General features: G+C 41.2%; 1 protein-coding gene across 2 annotated transcripts in view; it reads left to right on the top strand.

The window, feature by feature from the left end:
- PPP1R14C (protein phosphatase 1 regulatory inhibitor subunit 14C) overlaps positions 1–15365 on the top strand; it is a 93105-nt gene extending 77740 nt beyond the window's left edge. Inside the window, exon 4 of one of the 2 annotated variants that reach the window (XM_059941000.1) lies at positions 13814–15365. In XM_059941000.1, coding sequence (XP_059796983.1) covers positions 13814–13888 — 75 coding nt within the window. In that variant the 3' untranslated portion in view covers positions 13889–15365. Of the gene's footprint in view, positions 1–10313; positions 10414–13813 lie in introns of those variants that run through there. The other variant, XM_059941001.1, reaches the window with a different exon arrangement.
- The last annotated feature ends 1661 nt before the right edge of the window (positions 15366–17026 follow it).

Raw genomic sequence — 17026 nt, 5'->3', positions numbered from 1 at the left:
AGAAGAAAAAAGTGCTGGAATTTACGAGTGAGCCTCTCGTGTTCCTTGTTTAGCTCATGGTTTCTAGGAATGGAAATGGTGTCAAATGCTGGGGAATTTCAGTCAAGCTCATTGATCTATTAAAGGATCATTTCAGAAAAGTTTGGGTAGTTTTGCCTTTGAGCTTACGTGCATAAGAAACAGATTTTACTGGCCCCTGGATTGTGATGATAAACGTAATAGCTTGTGTTTCCCCAGAGCTCTAGAGTTCAGATTGCGAGAACAAGCATTATCTTATTTAATCCTCACAACCATCACTTGAAGTAGAGAACTTGCGTACCTTGTCTAAGACCTCATAGCAGTGAGCAGAGAGGCCAGGGCTCATCCCCGAGTTTCTGACACCTGATCTTGTGTTCTTTCTTTCCATCCTGCCAGTCTTCCTAAGCTGCTTGACTCGGCAAGACCTGTAGGACATTAAAGGACTTTGTCTTATCTCAGCTAAATGCCTAACAAATTAATGATGTTTTTTTCAAGTCGTCTTCTCTGGAGGTGCTATTTTTTTGATCAAAAGAATTTTACATACAATTATTATGCCACTTTGAAGTTAGAAATGTAAGGAAGCCATCTTTGCTGACTCAGACACGTCTATTTATAGTCTCATTGCAGAGGCTGGGGTGGGGAGTGAGGGGTGGAAAGAAGTCTGGGCTTTGAATCAAGAGTCTTACACCAGCACCAGCACCAAACGTGTGTGACTTTAAGCAATTTTCTCAACCTCTCCGAGCCTCCATTTCCTCCTTTATAAAAATGGAGGTAATCATAACCACCTCCCTGGGTTTTAGTAAGGGCTGTTTGCAATGATAATTCTCTTAGTGATAAGAACAAAAACAATGATAGTAACAGCTCAGTCATTACTGAGCACATGCCAGGCACTGATCTAATCACATGTATTAACTCATTTCACCTTCGCAACAGAGCTGTGAGGTTGCCGCTATGATCATCAGCTAGAGAATGTGAGACACAGAAGGCTGCATGATTTGCGTCAGGTGACATAGTAAATAAGTGGAGAAGTCAGGGTACATAGGAAAGCAAATAACATGGAGCTTGACACATGCTAGTTGAATCTGGTTCCATATGACGCAGTGCTACTCCATTACATATTAAATACACAAAATGCCCAAATCCACGGATAATGATACTCAATTTGAAGAGCAGACTTTAAAGAAGCTGCTGATTTCACAGAAGTGATATGGTTTTGGCATGTCACTTTCTGTCACAGACTTTGGGTCCATGATTTCATCCTGTGTGGCTCCCTGGCTAATAAGAAAGGGACTCATGTGTCCCCATTTTGATTCATATTCCAAACTGTGGACCTTTGACATTTAAATCTTTCCTGACTTAGACCCTTTAGAAAACACAGCAGTATAATTGTGGCCACCACGCTAACAGATTAGTGATTAACTAGTGAGAATGGTGTTTTAATTTTTTCCCCTTGAGCAAATGCCATTTCTGATGTAGTTGATATTAAAATAGAGCTGATCTAACAGTAGAAGAAGGATGTTTCTAGATAAAGCATGAAGAAAAGGAGTGATTTTGTTTTGGTTATTACTTGGATTTGAAGGATCCTAGTGGACATTGTAGAAATCAGGGAGAAGGATGTCGAGGCCAGCTAGCCAGGCTAGGGAGGAGCTTCTTTTCTTATTTCTCACTCTTACTTTGCATGGTTTTCAAATCTCAGGATCACAGAGGAGCGCTTCCATTGTGCTGGGATGGTGGACAGAAAAATGCATTTAATATGGGCTTGAGGGCATCTCTCTTACCATCTGTTAAGGGAATTGCCAGTCTTATCTGTGGACTTCTAGAAACCTCTTTTCATAGTTAAAGGTGGCTGTGCCATCGCTCTCTGATAAACATCGGATTTTTCTTTCTGATGTATTTCCTTTCTGTTATATGGAGGTCAAGGTACTACCTATCATCTTAGCAATCAAAGCCTGTAAATTGATATGCATCAGAGCTTCACTCAGGATGACTCAGTCTGTGAGTAGGTGGTGAAAGGCACCTTTGAATCCCAGTAGTCAGCTGGGTCACGGAAATGTCATACCATGTGACGGTACAGAAGAAGGACGTCTAATTATTGTTTGCACATAGGAATTGACCAGAGTTTTCAAAAAGGCTGGGCTGCTCTGTTGTTCGTCCTGTGTTGGTGGTAGGAAGGCAGATTCTCCTTCTTTGCTTTGGTGTCACAGTGACTGCATCTTACTTTTCTGACAGGCTTTGGTGATGGCCATTGTCAACTCATCTTACTCACATCAGTCCTCTATCCATTTAACATCTTAACCTGTCGTTTAAAATATTGTTCCGTTTATGTGTACATGGAAGTACTCCCAGCCCCTGATCACTGAGCTGACTGCAGCAGAGAGAAAATATAAGCTGGGAGAGGCTGGGTGAGTGACTGGAGGAGGCATGGCTTGGCATTTTATTATGTTCTCTTTATTCATTTGCTCAACAAATGTTTATTGAGATCTGTGTGCCCGTAACTAATCTAGGGACTTAGGGTAGTGAATATGTGATTGTTAAAAACAATCTCTTAGAAGGACATAGCCAACTATGGTGAGAATTTCAATGCTCAAAGAATATTAAAATAGGAATAAAAGGACAGAAATGCCAGAGTGTCAGCTTATCCCATGGTTCTCTAAGTTAGGAACCGGTTGCTTAATGGAGAGTGATTTTAGGGGATCTGTGCTTTGCTAGAAAAAGCAGAAGAGGCAGGCTACATGCAGGGAAATCTTTTCATCTGGCTTCTCATGGGGTTTCCTCAAAAACGACTGCAGTTTTGGGCTGGGATGAGGAACAGAACTTGAATATGAGATTAATGAGTTGAAATCTACCCTTTGAAAGCTGTCACCTTCAGAACGATGTTTCTGAAAAGTGAGAATTGGGAAATTACAAAGAAGGACGCAAATCAATGAGAATGATATTCTAGTGGTTGGAGCCATTGGCGATGAGAGCCTAATTATGTCTTAGTGTAATTAGACAGGTAAATGATAAAGAGTTGGGATTCATTAGCCAGAAACATGGGAAGCTTTACCTATGGCCCGAAGGATTTTAGTCCCAGTATGTCAGTTGCTCACACACGTTCATTAGGCCTCCTCTGACCAGGGAAAAAGAGCCAGGATGTGCTGGAGCTGGCATTTGGACACATTTTGAGTCGACATCCTGTGCTCTGTCTACTTCTCACTGCCTTTCTCTTAATTCTTACTAGGTGAGCACAAGCTCTACTTGGGAGTATTTATAAATCTGATTATGATTGTCTTTATTGAGGAAAATCAACCCTGAAATATTAGGAAAGCTTGCCAAAGACATGTAGTCACGGAGCAAAACTCGGCATTTATTTCCTGGTCTTATTCAGCACTCTGCAGTGTTAGGGGATGGGCCACAAGACCATCCTCACTTCTGACACCAGTTGCAAGTTCCAAGGTCCCCAAGACCATACTCATGTTTGACAATTTGCTAGAAGGACCCACAGAACTCATTGAAAGTTGTCATACTCACAGTTAAGTTTTATTACAGTGAAAGGCTTCAGATTAAAATCAGCCAAGGGGAGAGATACTTGGGACAGAATCCAGGAAATTCAAATGCAGAACCTCAGGCTGTTCTCTCCCAGTGGTGTCATGGACGGTGTTGATTCCCTCAGCCATGATGTGTGTGTTATGTACAGAGTAGCCAATGAGGAAAGCTCACCTGAGCCTGGGGCTCCAGTGTTTTTATTGGGACCTGGTCACATAGACATGGTTGACTGTGCATGTAGCTAAGCTCAGTCTCCAGACCCTGGGGATATAGAGCTGATACCACGTGACCTGAAGTCCCCCCCGCCCCGCCACCGAAATCACACTGTTAGACTCTCTTGCATGGCCCAAGGTCCTTGGGTAAAGACCAGACCTCCTTTAGGGCAAGGTTAAATTCTTTACTACATTCTTAGAAGCAGGATGACCATGAGAATAATGATAATGATGATGACAACAGTAATTGCAATAAAACATGAAGAAAGAAGAAAGAGATGCCATTATAGGAAGACCACATGCATCTTGCCTTTTTGGATGTTTCCCCCCTCTGACCTCCCCCCCAAGAAATTAATGATTGTTATTTTATAAAAGACTTGGTGGAGGAGGTACAGGCTTTAAAGGGCAGTGGACCTTTAAATGGTTGGCATTTTCCAGTGATTGATTGTGATTTTATGGCCTTTTCTTTTTCCGTTAAATTCAGAATGAATGATCATGTTTTAAAAGCTCATCAACCCTATATTAAAAACAACTTTACATTCTTTCGTGTTTAGACTTAAATGGACAGAAGAAAAAATATGAGTTAAAGACAATTTGACACATGAGTTTTGGATTTCTATATCTTTAGCAAAGGGAGTCACAATCAAAGAAGCAAGTCTCAAACAGTTTAGAAATGGGTTTCTTTCATTTAGACAAGATTCATGTATTTGTAGTAAATAATATTGTTCTTCATTGATAATGGGACCCATGATGAAAGTAGTTTCCTTAGTGATTATAGAGTGGGAGATTATAATTTTGCTGAATTTACTCCATTGATTATTTACTGTGGTTGGATTACTTATGTGGACCTTATGTTGAGTGAATTGCAAGTGTACGGATTGTGAGAAACCCATTAGTAAGTGAAGGAAGAATTAAATGCCAGTAAGGTTGAATCTGGTGAGGGCAAATGAACTGTTCTGCTGTATATAAACCAAGGTTAGAATTTGGGTACAAAATAAATTAATCTAAGAGCAGTGGTCTGAACCTCTAAAATAGATTAATGCGACTGCTCTCACCAGCAGAACAAATTAATCTTTAATAGTGGATAGTCAAGGGGAGGGGAGGGGTAAGATGTGACAGGGTGAGAGAGTGGCATGGACATATATACACTACCAAATGTAAAATAGATAGCTAGTGGGAAGCAGCTGCATAGCACAGGGAGATCAGCTTGGTGCTTTGTGAACACCTAGAGGGGTGGGATAGGGAGGGTGGGAAGGAGGGAGACGCAAGAGGGAAGAGATATGGGAACATATGTATATGTATAACTGATTCACTTTGTTATAAAGCAGAAACTAACACACCATTGTAAAGCAATTATACTCCAATAAAGATGTTAAAAAAATATGTAGATGGACTGACTTAAACAACAGAAATTAAAAAAAATAAATAGTGGATAGTCAAGAAAATAAATAGAATAGTGTCAGTGGTTTTAAGTTGAAGGCGGGGGAACCAGGATGCAGTTAAGACCTTCAGGAATTCATGTTGGCAGAAGTCATTATAAGCACAGCAGGCACAAACCCTCACCCAAAGCAGATTCATAAACCTCTTTTCAGATAATGAAAAACAGGATCAGTTCTGGTGTGCCCTGTCAGCAAACGAACCCCTCTAAAGACAAACCCTCTCTCTTCCCCCCCAAAAAGCGGGGGAAATGAAGTATTTCAGTGATGAGTGGTGATGGCACTTGTGGTGCTGAATAATGCCAGTGACTGCAGGTAGCAACTCCCAGCGTCACACAGGGATGGGGTCGCCCCCGAAGCTGTGTTCGTCAGGGCTGGTTCACTGCGTGCCCCTTTGGCCTCCTGTGTGACCCCGATATTCAAGCCAATGACAGTTTACAGTGTGATTTTTAAATGCTTAGCCAGTTCTTCGGGTGAGGACATTTTACCATTTGGAACAGTTTTCAGGTGTTGCCATCACATTTGAAAAGAGGTACATACTACCTACCCTTCCATTGTTCTCACGTATCTAATCTTTGTTGGATCTAGAAATTCTTCTCATAGAGCCTGGTGACTCTAGTTCACAATACTGTATTGTATGTTTGAAAGTTGGGAAGAGAGTAGATCTTAAAAGTGTTCATCGTAAGAAAAAAATTGTAACTCTTTGTGGTGATGGGTGTTAACTAGACTTACCGTCATGATTATTTCGCAGTATATACGTATATTGAATCATTGCGTCGTACTCCTGAAACTAGTATAATGCTATATGTCAATTACATCTCAATTTAAAAAAAAAGAAATTCTTCTTTCTCCACCCGATCACTACTTGCCTGATTGCCATGTCATCTGTTGAATATCAGGCTTTTTAGAAGAAGCGTCAGGTAGCTATGTAAAACGTGTGCGAGGTGACTTAATTTGCCGTCGTTTGGCCGTGAGGCTCAGGACCAGGAGCGGATGGGCCCTGTGAATGTGCAGTTTTAGGAAATGACTAGTGCATTGATTGGGGTGACAAAGAGGAGTCGCTGACCCCCATGGATCCCAGCCTTCAGAACCCTCCCCTGCTGTTTCTCTTCACCCCAGTCGGTACTCCGTGTAAGGGGTGGGTGGTATTTTTCTGGCAAGTAGGTAGAGCTTCCAGCGTTCTGCTGGGTGCCCTTATTTGGAGCTTGCATGATCTACACAATCACTGTGGTTGGTGGCACCATTCACCAAGCTGCGGTTTTAAGCATTTCCTTGGAAAGTCCTTTTGTCAGGAAATACTTCTAATCAAAGGGCTACCGCATAATATCCATTTATCTTGTTTATCTTTTCCAATGACTTGAAATGCTTGAAAGAACACGAGTGCAGTTTAATCATGCACAGAGCAGCGACTTGCAGTGATACCCTGCTTTCTCCTTTTCCCCCTTTCCGTTGGACCCACCTTCCTTAAAGCAGAGCAGTGTCATGACTGAGTGTAACGGATGAATCACTTCACTTTGAGCGACTAGGGAAGGGTCCCAGACGCCTGCCTATGGAGTTAATTATAAAACGTGCGTCCATCTGCCGCCTCTGGCGCAGACCCCAGCAGGCAGGAGGGGGTGGCAGCTGAAAGCCACGGGGCCCAGGAGGGATCCGGGACAAGAGCTCGGAGAGAGTGAGGCCTCTGCGAGGCCATGCCCTGTGCCAGCGCCACACGGCCAAAACTCCAGAGCGAGGAGGGACCTTTGTGTTCTCATGATGCTGCCAGATCCCTTCAGAAGTATACTTTGGCTTCTTTCTCTCTTAGGAGTCTCTCCGTAAATCAGGTGGCCGCATGTCATATACAGTCAGGTTTCCAGGGTCACTGGAAATGTTTCTTTTTTTCTGTTGCTTCTTTGATCTCTTCTGTATGTGTGTGCGCGCGCGCATGCCTCCCTGACCCCCCCCACCCCCAGCATCCTAGGCTCCGCTCTTCCCCAAGTGCTTCTCCTTTTCCCTAACTCCCCCAGGTGGCCTAATGTTCCAGTGCTGAAAGGAGAACCTTTAGAACCTTCCTCCATGGTAGCTGGAGCCAGTTGATACTTTGTACAATTCCGCCCTCCCCCATTGATATACAAAGATTCTCCTGTTGCCTCTCTCTGCTACTTCACTTTAATGCCTCAGCTGTATGAATTAATTGCTTCATACACACATTTCTTTACTTTGCAAACCTTTGCCGGGCACCTCCTGTGTATTAAGCACCATGCTAGGAAGACAAAGAGGAGTTGGATCCTTGCAACCAAGTAGGGGTGACAAGTGTGCACATGGATTATCTCGCATGCTTTTTAAGTATATAAATGATACTTTGCAAGTTTTCTTCTTCAGCCTGCTTATTGGGCCCAACATGAGATTTCTGAGATTTGTCCATGTTAATACAGGAGGCTCTAGTTTATTCATTTTTATTGCATTCCTCTGCAGTAACATTTTTAAAAATGTGTATAGTCATCCTTATTATAATTCATGAATACATTAGAAACTGACATGGATCTCTTTAGTAAGACATCTAGATTCCCATGGGCATCTGCTTTCCACTCATTAGAAAATCCTCTGTTTATTTGAGAATGGTAAAAAAGGTCAATATCTTAGTGTCATTATGACAAGTCTTCACCTCATAGGAAACCTGAAAGGGTCGCTGGGCCTCCCAGTTCCTGAGACTATACTGTCTTAGCAGACCTGCCCACACTCAAGTGTCTTCTGGAATTCCTTATAAATTTCAGTGGGCACCTGGGCAACAGAATATTCTATTACTCTGCTGGCTTTTAAGGTGCAGTTCCAGGGTTAAATAATTGTGCCCAAACTTAACATTTTCAAACTGTCCAGGCTTATCTTCCAAAAATAGTGTATTACTCACTTTACCAACTCTCCTTGCCAAGTAAAGGACCCCAAAGCATTAAGTGTTAACTGCAAAGAAGTTAGGCGAGGCTGCTCTGCTCTCCCCAAATCAAGTTTTTTGGAATCCCAAGAGAATGCAAGTACTGCAAATGCAGGGCAATAGTCTTTCCTGAAAAAAAGCAATAACATTCTTATGTACTAATATACTATAATACACTTATTCTCTCTTCTGCTGATACTCACTTAGGCTGTCTTTATTCACAGACAACATGATTGTCTATGTAGAAAATCCAATAGCGTGTACAAAAAAGTTACTAGAACTAATAAGTGAGTTCAGCAAGCTTGCAGGATACAAGATAAATATTTAAAAATCTATTGTATTTCTATATACTAGCAGCAAACAATGAAAAATTGAAATAAATGCACACCAGTCACAATAACATAAATATTAAATATTGAATACTTAGGAATAAATCTGACAGGAGATGTGTAATATTTGTACACTGAAGACCACAAAATGTTGCTTAAACCAGACTTAGATGGGTGTAGAGATATACCGTTTTCATGGGTGAGAAGATTCATTATTGTTAAGATGTCAGTTCTCTCCAAATTGATCTATAGATTTAATGCAGTCTCAGTGAGAACCCAGCAGGTTTTTATTGGTAGGCATTTACAAGCTAAATAATTCTAAAATTATTAAGGAAATTTAAAGGACCTAGAATAGTTTTGAAAAAGATTAATAAATTTGGCTGATTAACATTACCTGATTTTAGGACTTCTTATAAAAATCTATACTTATCAAGACTGTGGTATTGGTGTAAGGACAGACACATAAACAGATCAATGACCCAGCCATTCCACTCCTAGGTATTTGCCCAAAATAAATGGAAGCATATTTCATACAAAGACTTGTACGTGATGTTTCAGCAACTTTATCTGTAATAGCCCCAAACTGGGAATAACTCAAACTTCCATCAACAGGTGGATGGGTAAACAAATTGTGATACTTCTCTAAAGTGGAATGCCACTTGGCAGTAAAAAAGAAATGAACTATTAATACATGCAACAGTATCACTGAACCTCAAAATAATTATGCTGAGCTAAAGAAGCCAGACTAAAAAGTATATAGTGTTACAGTTCTGTTTATAGAAAACTCAAGAAAAATGCAAACTAATCTATAGTGACAGAAAACAGATCAGTGTTTTCCTGGGGTAGGAGGAATAGGGGGAGGAGGGAAGGATTGCCAAGGGAAATGAAGAAACTGCTGGAGGTATTGGATAGGTCCATTATGTTCACTGTACAGATGGTATGCTCATAGTAATTTTATACTTTAAATATGTCTAATTTATGGCATAACAATTATATTTTAATAAAGCTGTTTACAGAAAAGTCCCTGGAATCCTTTTAGTGTTGGGAGCTTCTATCCCAACCATTCTACTGAAACTTCTCTCCTCCAGGACACAGTGGCCCCTTTTCTTGCCTAATCCAATAGCTTTGTCTTTGACTGACTCAACCTCTCATCAGCAATTCCTTCTGTTGGCTTTAACCGCACACTTTCTTCACAATATTGTAAATCAACTATACTTCAATTAAAAAAAATTTTAAAACATTTTAAAAATAAAGTAAAACAGCACACTTTCTTGAGTTCTCCACTATCTCATTGGTTCTTCTTTTTAAGGTGTCTTTGCTGGCTCCAACTCTTTTGCCAGATCTCACTTGTTAGAGGGCCTCCGGCCTTGGTTTTGGCCTTTTCTTCCTCTCTATCTACACTTTCCTCCAAAGTGTTCTCATCTGGTTTTGTGATGCCAAGTATTGTCATCTTGTGCTGTTCGACAGAATTTTCCGAGATGATGGAAAAATCCTGTATCTGCATTGTCCGATATGGTAGCCACTAGATGTATATAGTTACTGAGTATTTGAAATGTGGCTACTGTGACCAAGGAAGTGAATTTTAATTTTTATTTATTTTAATTAGTTTAAATTGAAATAGCCACATGTGGTTAGGGGCTGCTGTATTGAATAGCCTGGGTCTAGATCATTGTGTTTACAAACTATGGGTGGTAACCATTAAGTGGTCTTGACCTGTATTTTTTTCAAAATATGAAATAGAATAGAAAGTATCTTACATGTAGTAAAAGTTATGTTTTTACATAAAACTTTTGTTTCCTTCTTGCATCTCTGTGTACTAGGTTGCTATAACCATGGATAGATCACATAGAGATTTTTAGGGTTTTTTGTTTGTTTTTGTTTTTAGGTGAAAGCCACTGATCTACATGCTGGTGATGCCCATATTTATGTCTTCAGCCATGAGCTGAGACCTGAAGTTACATTTATCTGACTTCTTGACATTTACCCTCAGGTACCTACTAGGCAACTCAAGTCTGTAAACTTGTTGTTTTTTCCCTCCAGTTATCCCCCGTCTCAGTAATCATCATCGCCCTTCTGCCAGTGTTCTGCTGAGGATCAGCGACCTTAATTTCCTTTTTTCCTGTTCCTGCTCCCTGTACCTGCTCCCACTTTCAGTCCAGCAGCAAGGTCTAGGCTCTGCCTCTGAAATGGATCTCAGATCTACCCATTTATTTCCATTTTGTCTTCCATGGACTTACTCTAAGCCACTGGCATCCCTTGCCTGGACCATTGCAACAGCTCCAAACTGATCTCTCTTTCACTCTTGTCTTCATAAAACTCATTCTCCACATAGCAGCCAAAGGGAATCTTTTAAAACCCTAAACCAGACGATGTTACTTCTCTACTTAAAGCCTCCAGTGGTCTTCCATTACACCGAGGATACTCCCTCTTGGCCTCCCTGTGGCCTACAAGGCCCTGGTGAGCTAGCCCTCGCACCTCCAGCATGGCGCCCGTCATGCTCACCTTGGCCTTTCTGCACCAGGAACACCCACGTCCTTGCTTGTTTCTCTGCAATGACTCTGCACACGTGCCATGACCCAGACCCCCAGATCTTCTTCAAGCTGGCTCTCTTTTATTAATTCAAGTTTCAACTCAGAAGTCATTTCTTCAAAGGGGCAGTCCTTCTTTGGCTAAATTAGTGTCCCCAACCCAAGTCCGAGTGATCTGTTTTGGAAGTGAGTGACATATGTTGTTACTTATATAAAGTATTTTTGAGTAATATAAGCCAAGACCCATCAGTCAGTATTTTTGATTAGAGATCCTTGAATCTTCTTTGAGAATCATCTGTGATCAACAGAATCTTTCTGTGCAAGTGGTGTTATCAAGTTTCTCTCTGAAGAATCAATATTGGTCTTGCTATTTTTTAACTTAGCTGAGCATCTCATTATGCAAATTTATTGAATGGTTTAAAATATGTACAATACAGTTATATTAAGTTATAGACATATAAATTGCATTAATATAAAACTTAAAATTAGAGTTTTTCATTAATGTCAATATATCATAAATATAAGATGCATTATTTAAACTTTTTAATCACTGAGACTTATGTACAGCATGACCAATTTTTGGAGAAAATTTGAATGTGATTTAAATTACCAAATCGCTTTTCTCTTGAAGAAGAAACGTCTGTAGCTTAGGGTACATTATTCCTTATGTGATTTTAGTCTTTATTTTTATAATGGTCTTTATGAAAAATGTTATTAAAATAGTGCAGAAATATGACCAGAGTTAAGATAAATGGTAAGGTTTGTGATTTTGACCTTTGCTTCAAAAAAATAAAAAGAAAGGAAAGGAAAACTACACTCCAGTGCTGAAATTTTCACAGCAGTCATTTGAGTAAGAGATTGCAAAAACAATGAAATTAAAACTGTATGCTCAGTATCCTACGTATTGTTTAAACCACATGGTAAAGGAGGCAACAGGAAATGCATTTAACTTTACAAAATGAAAATTTAATATAAGTGGGGAAATTTGACATTATTTCATCCTAGAAAGTTCTTAAATTAGTGTTCAGAAAAGTGGTGTTCAGAAAACTAAAATAGGGTGTCATTTTACCTCCCGTGTATTCCATTGTGTCCAAGTTCAGAAACAGTGGTGATTAAAATGTTTATGTCCTTTGACCTACTACTGGATAGCTCTCCAAAGGGAATAATCCAAATTGCAGAGAGAGATTTATACACAAAGATGTTAATTGTGGCATTATTTATAATTTTGAAAAGCCAGGAACCAACCGAATATCCAGTGATGGAGGAATTAAGCAGACTGTAGAACATCCGTATAATAAAGGACCGTATAACCATTAAAATTAATTTTTAAAAAGACTAATGTGGGAAAAAGTCTTGACATAATGCTAAGTGAAAAAAAGATATATTTATACAGTATGATCTTAATTAGGTAAAAATAATTTCCGTAGAAGAAAATATGTTAATAGTGGTTCATTCTGAAGAGTAATTGTTGCTGGTTTGTATTTTCCAGGTTTTCTAGAAAAAGCACATGTTACTTTTATAATAGCAAAAAGATTATTAAAAAAAGAAATCGTGGTGGCTAATAAAATACTAACTATTTAAGCATATTGTGTTTTAGAGCTGGAGAGAAGCACAGGGACCATTTAGTCTGGGTGCTATGACTAGGGGTTGTAATTGGTAGGCGAGGTTGTCTGAGAGCTGTTTTTCAGAGGCCGTAACGGAGAGGAAGTCTCCTTAGTGTTTTCGCTCTGGGATGCCCCTACTGTGTGCAGTTCTGTCGTGCACTGGCTGTCCTTTGCTGATCAGAAAGTCTGACTGGCTGTCAGCTTTGCTTCAACAAATATAAAAAAGGAGGACAAAGTAATTGTTATCTAATAAATGTGACATTTGGTAGGCAAAAACTTTAATACATGAGGCAACAATGAAAGATTGCTGAGGGTTTAAAGTGGGAAGCATTCTAGGTTGTCCTTTAATCTTTGGGTTTTCATCCATGAATAGTCACGACATCATTTTAGTGGGTCTCCCCCAGCATTACCTTTTAAATGAAATTAGAACAGAATAGGAACGATAGGGTGCATGGCATATAGTAAGTATTCATTCTTTAAATTCTTACTTCAGGTATGTTTTTGTACGTACTGGGTTGTAAATGTAAACGTGTCTGTTTTTCTTTTCAAACTGTGATTTGTAGTCAAATAAAGTCAAGAGACTCTTACTGTGATCTAGACCAGTGGTTCTCAGTAATATTCTGAGACCAGAAGCATAGGTGTCACCTGGGAGCTAGTTAAAAATGCAAATTCTCAGGCCGCACCCCAGACCTACTGAGTCAGTAACTCTGGGAGTGGGCCCAGCACTCTTTGGTTTATATAATAAGGTACCCCCCCCAACCGGTGATTCTGATGTGCACTCAAATTTGAAGACCACTGGTCTAGCCTTGCTATTTCAGGTGTGGTCCAGAGACTAACGCTGGCATCACTTGGCAGCCAGTTGGAAATGCAAAATCTTCAGCCCCAACCAGACCTACTCATTCAGAATCTACATGCTCCCCAGGTGATTTGTATGCACGGATTAAAGATTTAGTAAAGGTTGGGAGGAATTGATCTAAACCACATAGGCCTTCAGGGGCCAAGTGGTTAATGTCAGTGAGTAAAGGCAGCTTGGTTTTCTCTCTAAAGAGTACAACAGTGAGAAGGCAGGATGGTGTGAAGGTTAAGCATCTTCATTTGTTTAAAAATGTCCTATATTGTACCAGTTGAGTTAACACACCCAACTAAGCTCATCAACTAAGGTTAACTGCAGTTGACATCAATGACTTCAAGCAGATTTTAAACCCAAATTTTAATAGCGTGACCCCCTCATATAACTTCTTCTGATCTCTTAGGAATTTATCAAGGAGCTGCTCTCCCGGGTAAGAGGCATGAGGAAACTGAGCCCCCCGCAGAAGAAGACTGTATAATTCCGGACCAGGTGGAACTCTCCTGGAGACCCAAGAAGGGATTTCGACTTCACGAAGACTTTTATTAAAGAATAGTTCTCCTTATGAGCAACTTTTTTGGGGGTAGGGAGGGGTGGTATCTATTAGACATTTATTCAAGAACGTTACTTTTTTTTGGTTGTTTTTAAAGGTTTTGTTGGTGTGATATTTTAATAGCAAAGACATCACCACTCTGGTTTCAGCCCAGCCAGGGATTAACAAACCAGGCAGACACGCAGGGCTGGGCTGGGCCAGGCATCTTCTTGGAGAAACCAGATGTTTAGGGCCTAACTATACAGGGATGATGGTTTTCTTAGGCTTTTTTCTTAAGTTGTACATTTGACTCAGAGGTTGAATTTCTCGTGCTTGTATATATCTTCAGGCAACTAAGTTAACATGTTGATGTGAGTTTTATTTCACATTGATGGAATAAACTTGTGGTTGTCCTTTCATTGGAGGTCACAGCACGTATGTTTTCAAGAGGCCACTAGGTATTCTTCGTGTGAGTGCTGGAGACCTACAACATTCACTTTATGCACCAAAGTGAAAGAATTCAGTGTATCCGTTATTTTAATGAGCTACACTACAACAATGTGGAGTTGGTCAAGGGCTTAATTTATGGACTTTGTATTATTTTGTTAATCGGATGCTTTGCCAGGTTATGTACTTATTGCCTCATTTGTGGTATTATTCAAGTTTCCTGAACCCTTTCTTTGAATGTTTATTCAGATTTCTAGAGAAATGCCCATGGTACCTGAGTGGTGTTTTGCAGTGGAACAAGGAAGCGCCGTGTAGCAATTCATTCTCTGCTTTCAACCAAATACTATGTATTATTCTCTCTCCATGAAAGCAGGTCATAAGGAAGTGAGCAGATTAAGTTTCTTCCTCCTTAGAAGTAGATCTGGTCACTTCGGTGCCCAGGCAGCATCAGACCAGGGTGTAAAAGGGAGAAAGCCTCACCTCCTCTCAAGAAAGTGGATACAGGAGCATTTGCTGGTTTGGAAGCGTGGTGGAGATTTCATTTCTGGCTTCTCTCAGTGGCATATGGTGAGGACTCTGGCCCTAACTGTGCACCCTGATCCCTTTGCTTGGAGCGGAACCTGGGATGCCTGCCCTGCCCCTCTCAGTTCTATACCAGCTCCTTGGAGAAGGATCAAAATGCAGAGGGATGTGGGCGGGGTCAAAGGTCAGAGGAGAAACTCTTGCTTTCCTCCAGGAGGTCCCCACTGCCTCCCCACAGAAACCACCCATACTGTAAGGTGTCTCTAGGTGGCCCTGTCAGAGGACAGGGGTCAGGCATTTTATATCAAGGGTGCTCAGAACATATTTTATTTTTTAAAAGAACTATGTTTGTGAATTTTACGTACACTGGCAAGCTTTTGAAAATGTATTTAATTTTGTAATGTTTACCAATGATTTATTTACAAGCTACTTACGCAAATAAATGAAGCTGCTTACAGTTCTGCTTACGTGTTTGCCTTGGAAAAAACAACATTGACGTGATGATTTCACTTTGTCAGATGCTCTGCAGACAAGGGTACCAAGCACCTCTCTCTAGCTTTTCATTTTCAGGTCTTTGGTCATTTGATCCTAGACCTCACCTGAGGTGTGTCCAGATCAGGCAGTGAAAACAAAGGGGCCGGGACACCTTCCCGGCTTGAGAAGGAAACAGAAAGTGACTCTGTGCCCTTGGCCCTGCCTGCCTCTCTCAGGCCATGCCCTTGCATTTCACTAAAACTCCCTTTTGCCCATCTGGTGTAAATCCTCAAGATTTCAGATTAATCAGATACTCCAATTATTGTTAGAATCCCATGCACCCTGTGAGTACAGAAAAATCAGAATTTGCAGGACTTCTGTTAGGCTTGACCAGCCCAAGTTACGGTCTTCAGAGGAAATAAGAATGAACTTTTCCTCCAAAGGCCTCTGATGCTACCACGTCACACATTGCCTGCCTTTCCTCCCTGCCCTTGCTCAGGGACTGGCATCCTCTGACTCCCCTGAGCGCTCAAGCCACAGGCTTGGACCTCCTCCTCGACCCCCCACCCCGGGCCCAGCACACCCTTAGTAACTCTAAGCTCTTCCCCCGCCAGTGCCACTCAGATCTGCCCCTGGTGGAATCTTGCCTTGATTCCTGCAACCACCTTGGAATTGGCTTCCCCCTGGCCGGCCGGTCTTACCTCCCTCTGAGCTGTTCTCCACCCAGTAGCCAGAATAATCGTTCCCAAAGACAGCTCTGATCACTCCACCCGCCTACTTAAAACCCAAACCCTTCTGACTTCCCTACAAGGAATTGGTCCCTGCCTCTCCAGCCTTCTCTTTTGGCCTTAGACTAATGTTCAGTCATATTGAATTCCTTGGGGTGTCTGGAAGGTTCTCTATTTTTTTCCTCCAAAGCTTTGCTAAAACTATTGCCTGGGTCTGGAACACCCTCTCCACCAACAGGCTCTCTCTGGAGAGCTGGATTGGACCCCTCCTAAGTGTGTGCACAGCTTCGTGGCATGTCTCCACGGTATTACTACTGGCTATTCACCTGTTATCTCTTCTGTTCGACTCTAGGATCCTTGAGGTTAGAACTGGGTCTTATAAATCAAGCCCCTGGTGTTTGCCAATTGAATAAATATGGTAAAAGATTCTTCAAGAAAACTCAACTGTTTCCTTCCCAGCTAGGAGAGTGGTTCTTAGACCTGAGTGTACGTTTGAATCACCTGGAAAGCTTTAAAAACAGCTGATGCCTAGACCCCAGTCCTGACCAACTTAATCAGAATTTGTAGGAGCAGAGCTTAGGCATTTTTTAAGGTCCCCAGGTTGAGCGGCCCTGGGCCACTGGGTCATTCTTGTGCAGTCTGATGCACACATCTGATCACATGGCATCCTGCTTGTGCTGTCACAGCGGGTGGCAGCTGTGACGTGAGCACATTAACTATTTCTCCTTGTGTTTTCTACTGGAGGGGAATTAAAGCACAGCCCTAGGGAAATGACTGCAAAGTATCCAACTTCTGGCCCAGTGATCGCTTGAACACTGGGGAATCTAAGTTTAAACTTTACGGAGTGGTGTCCATTTACAACAATCATAATAATAGTTCCCATTTCTTGATCATCGTGCTAAGTGCTTACCTGCCT

Source organism: Balaenoptera ricei, chromosome 12 (genome assembly GCF_028023285.1).
Source record: "Balaenoptera ricei isolate mBalRic1 chromosome 12, mBalRic1.hap2, whole genome shotgun sequence".
Classification (NCBI taxonomy): Eukaryota; Metazoa; Chordata; class Mammalia; order Artiodactyla; family Balaenopteridae; genus Balaenoptera; species Balaenoptera ricei.
This window is presented reverse-complemented; position numbering and strand designations above follow the sequence as displayed.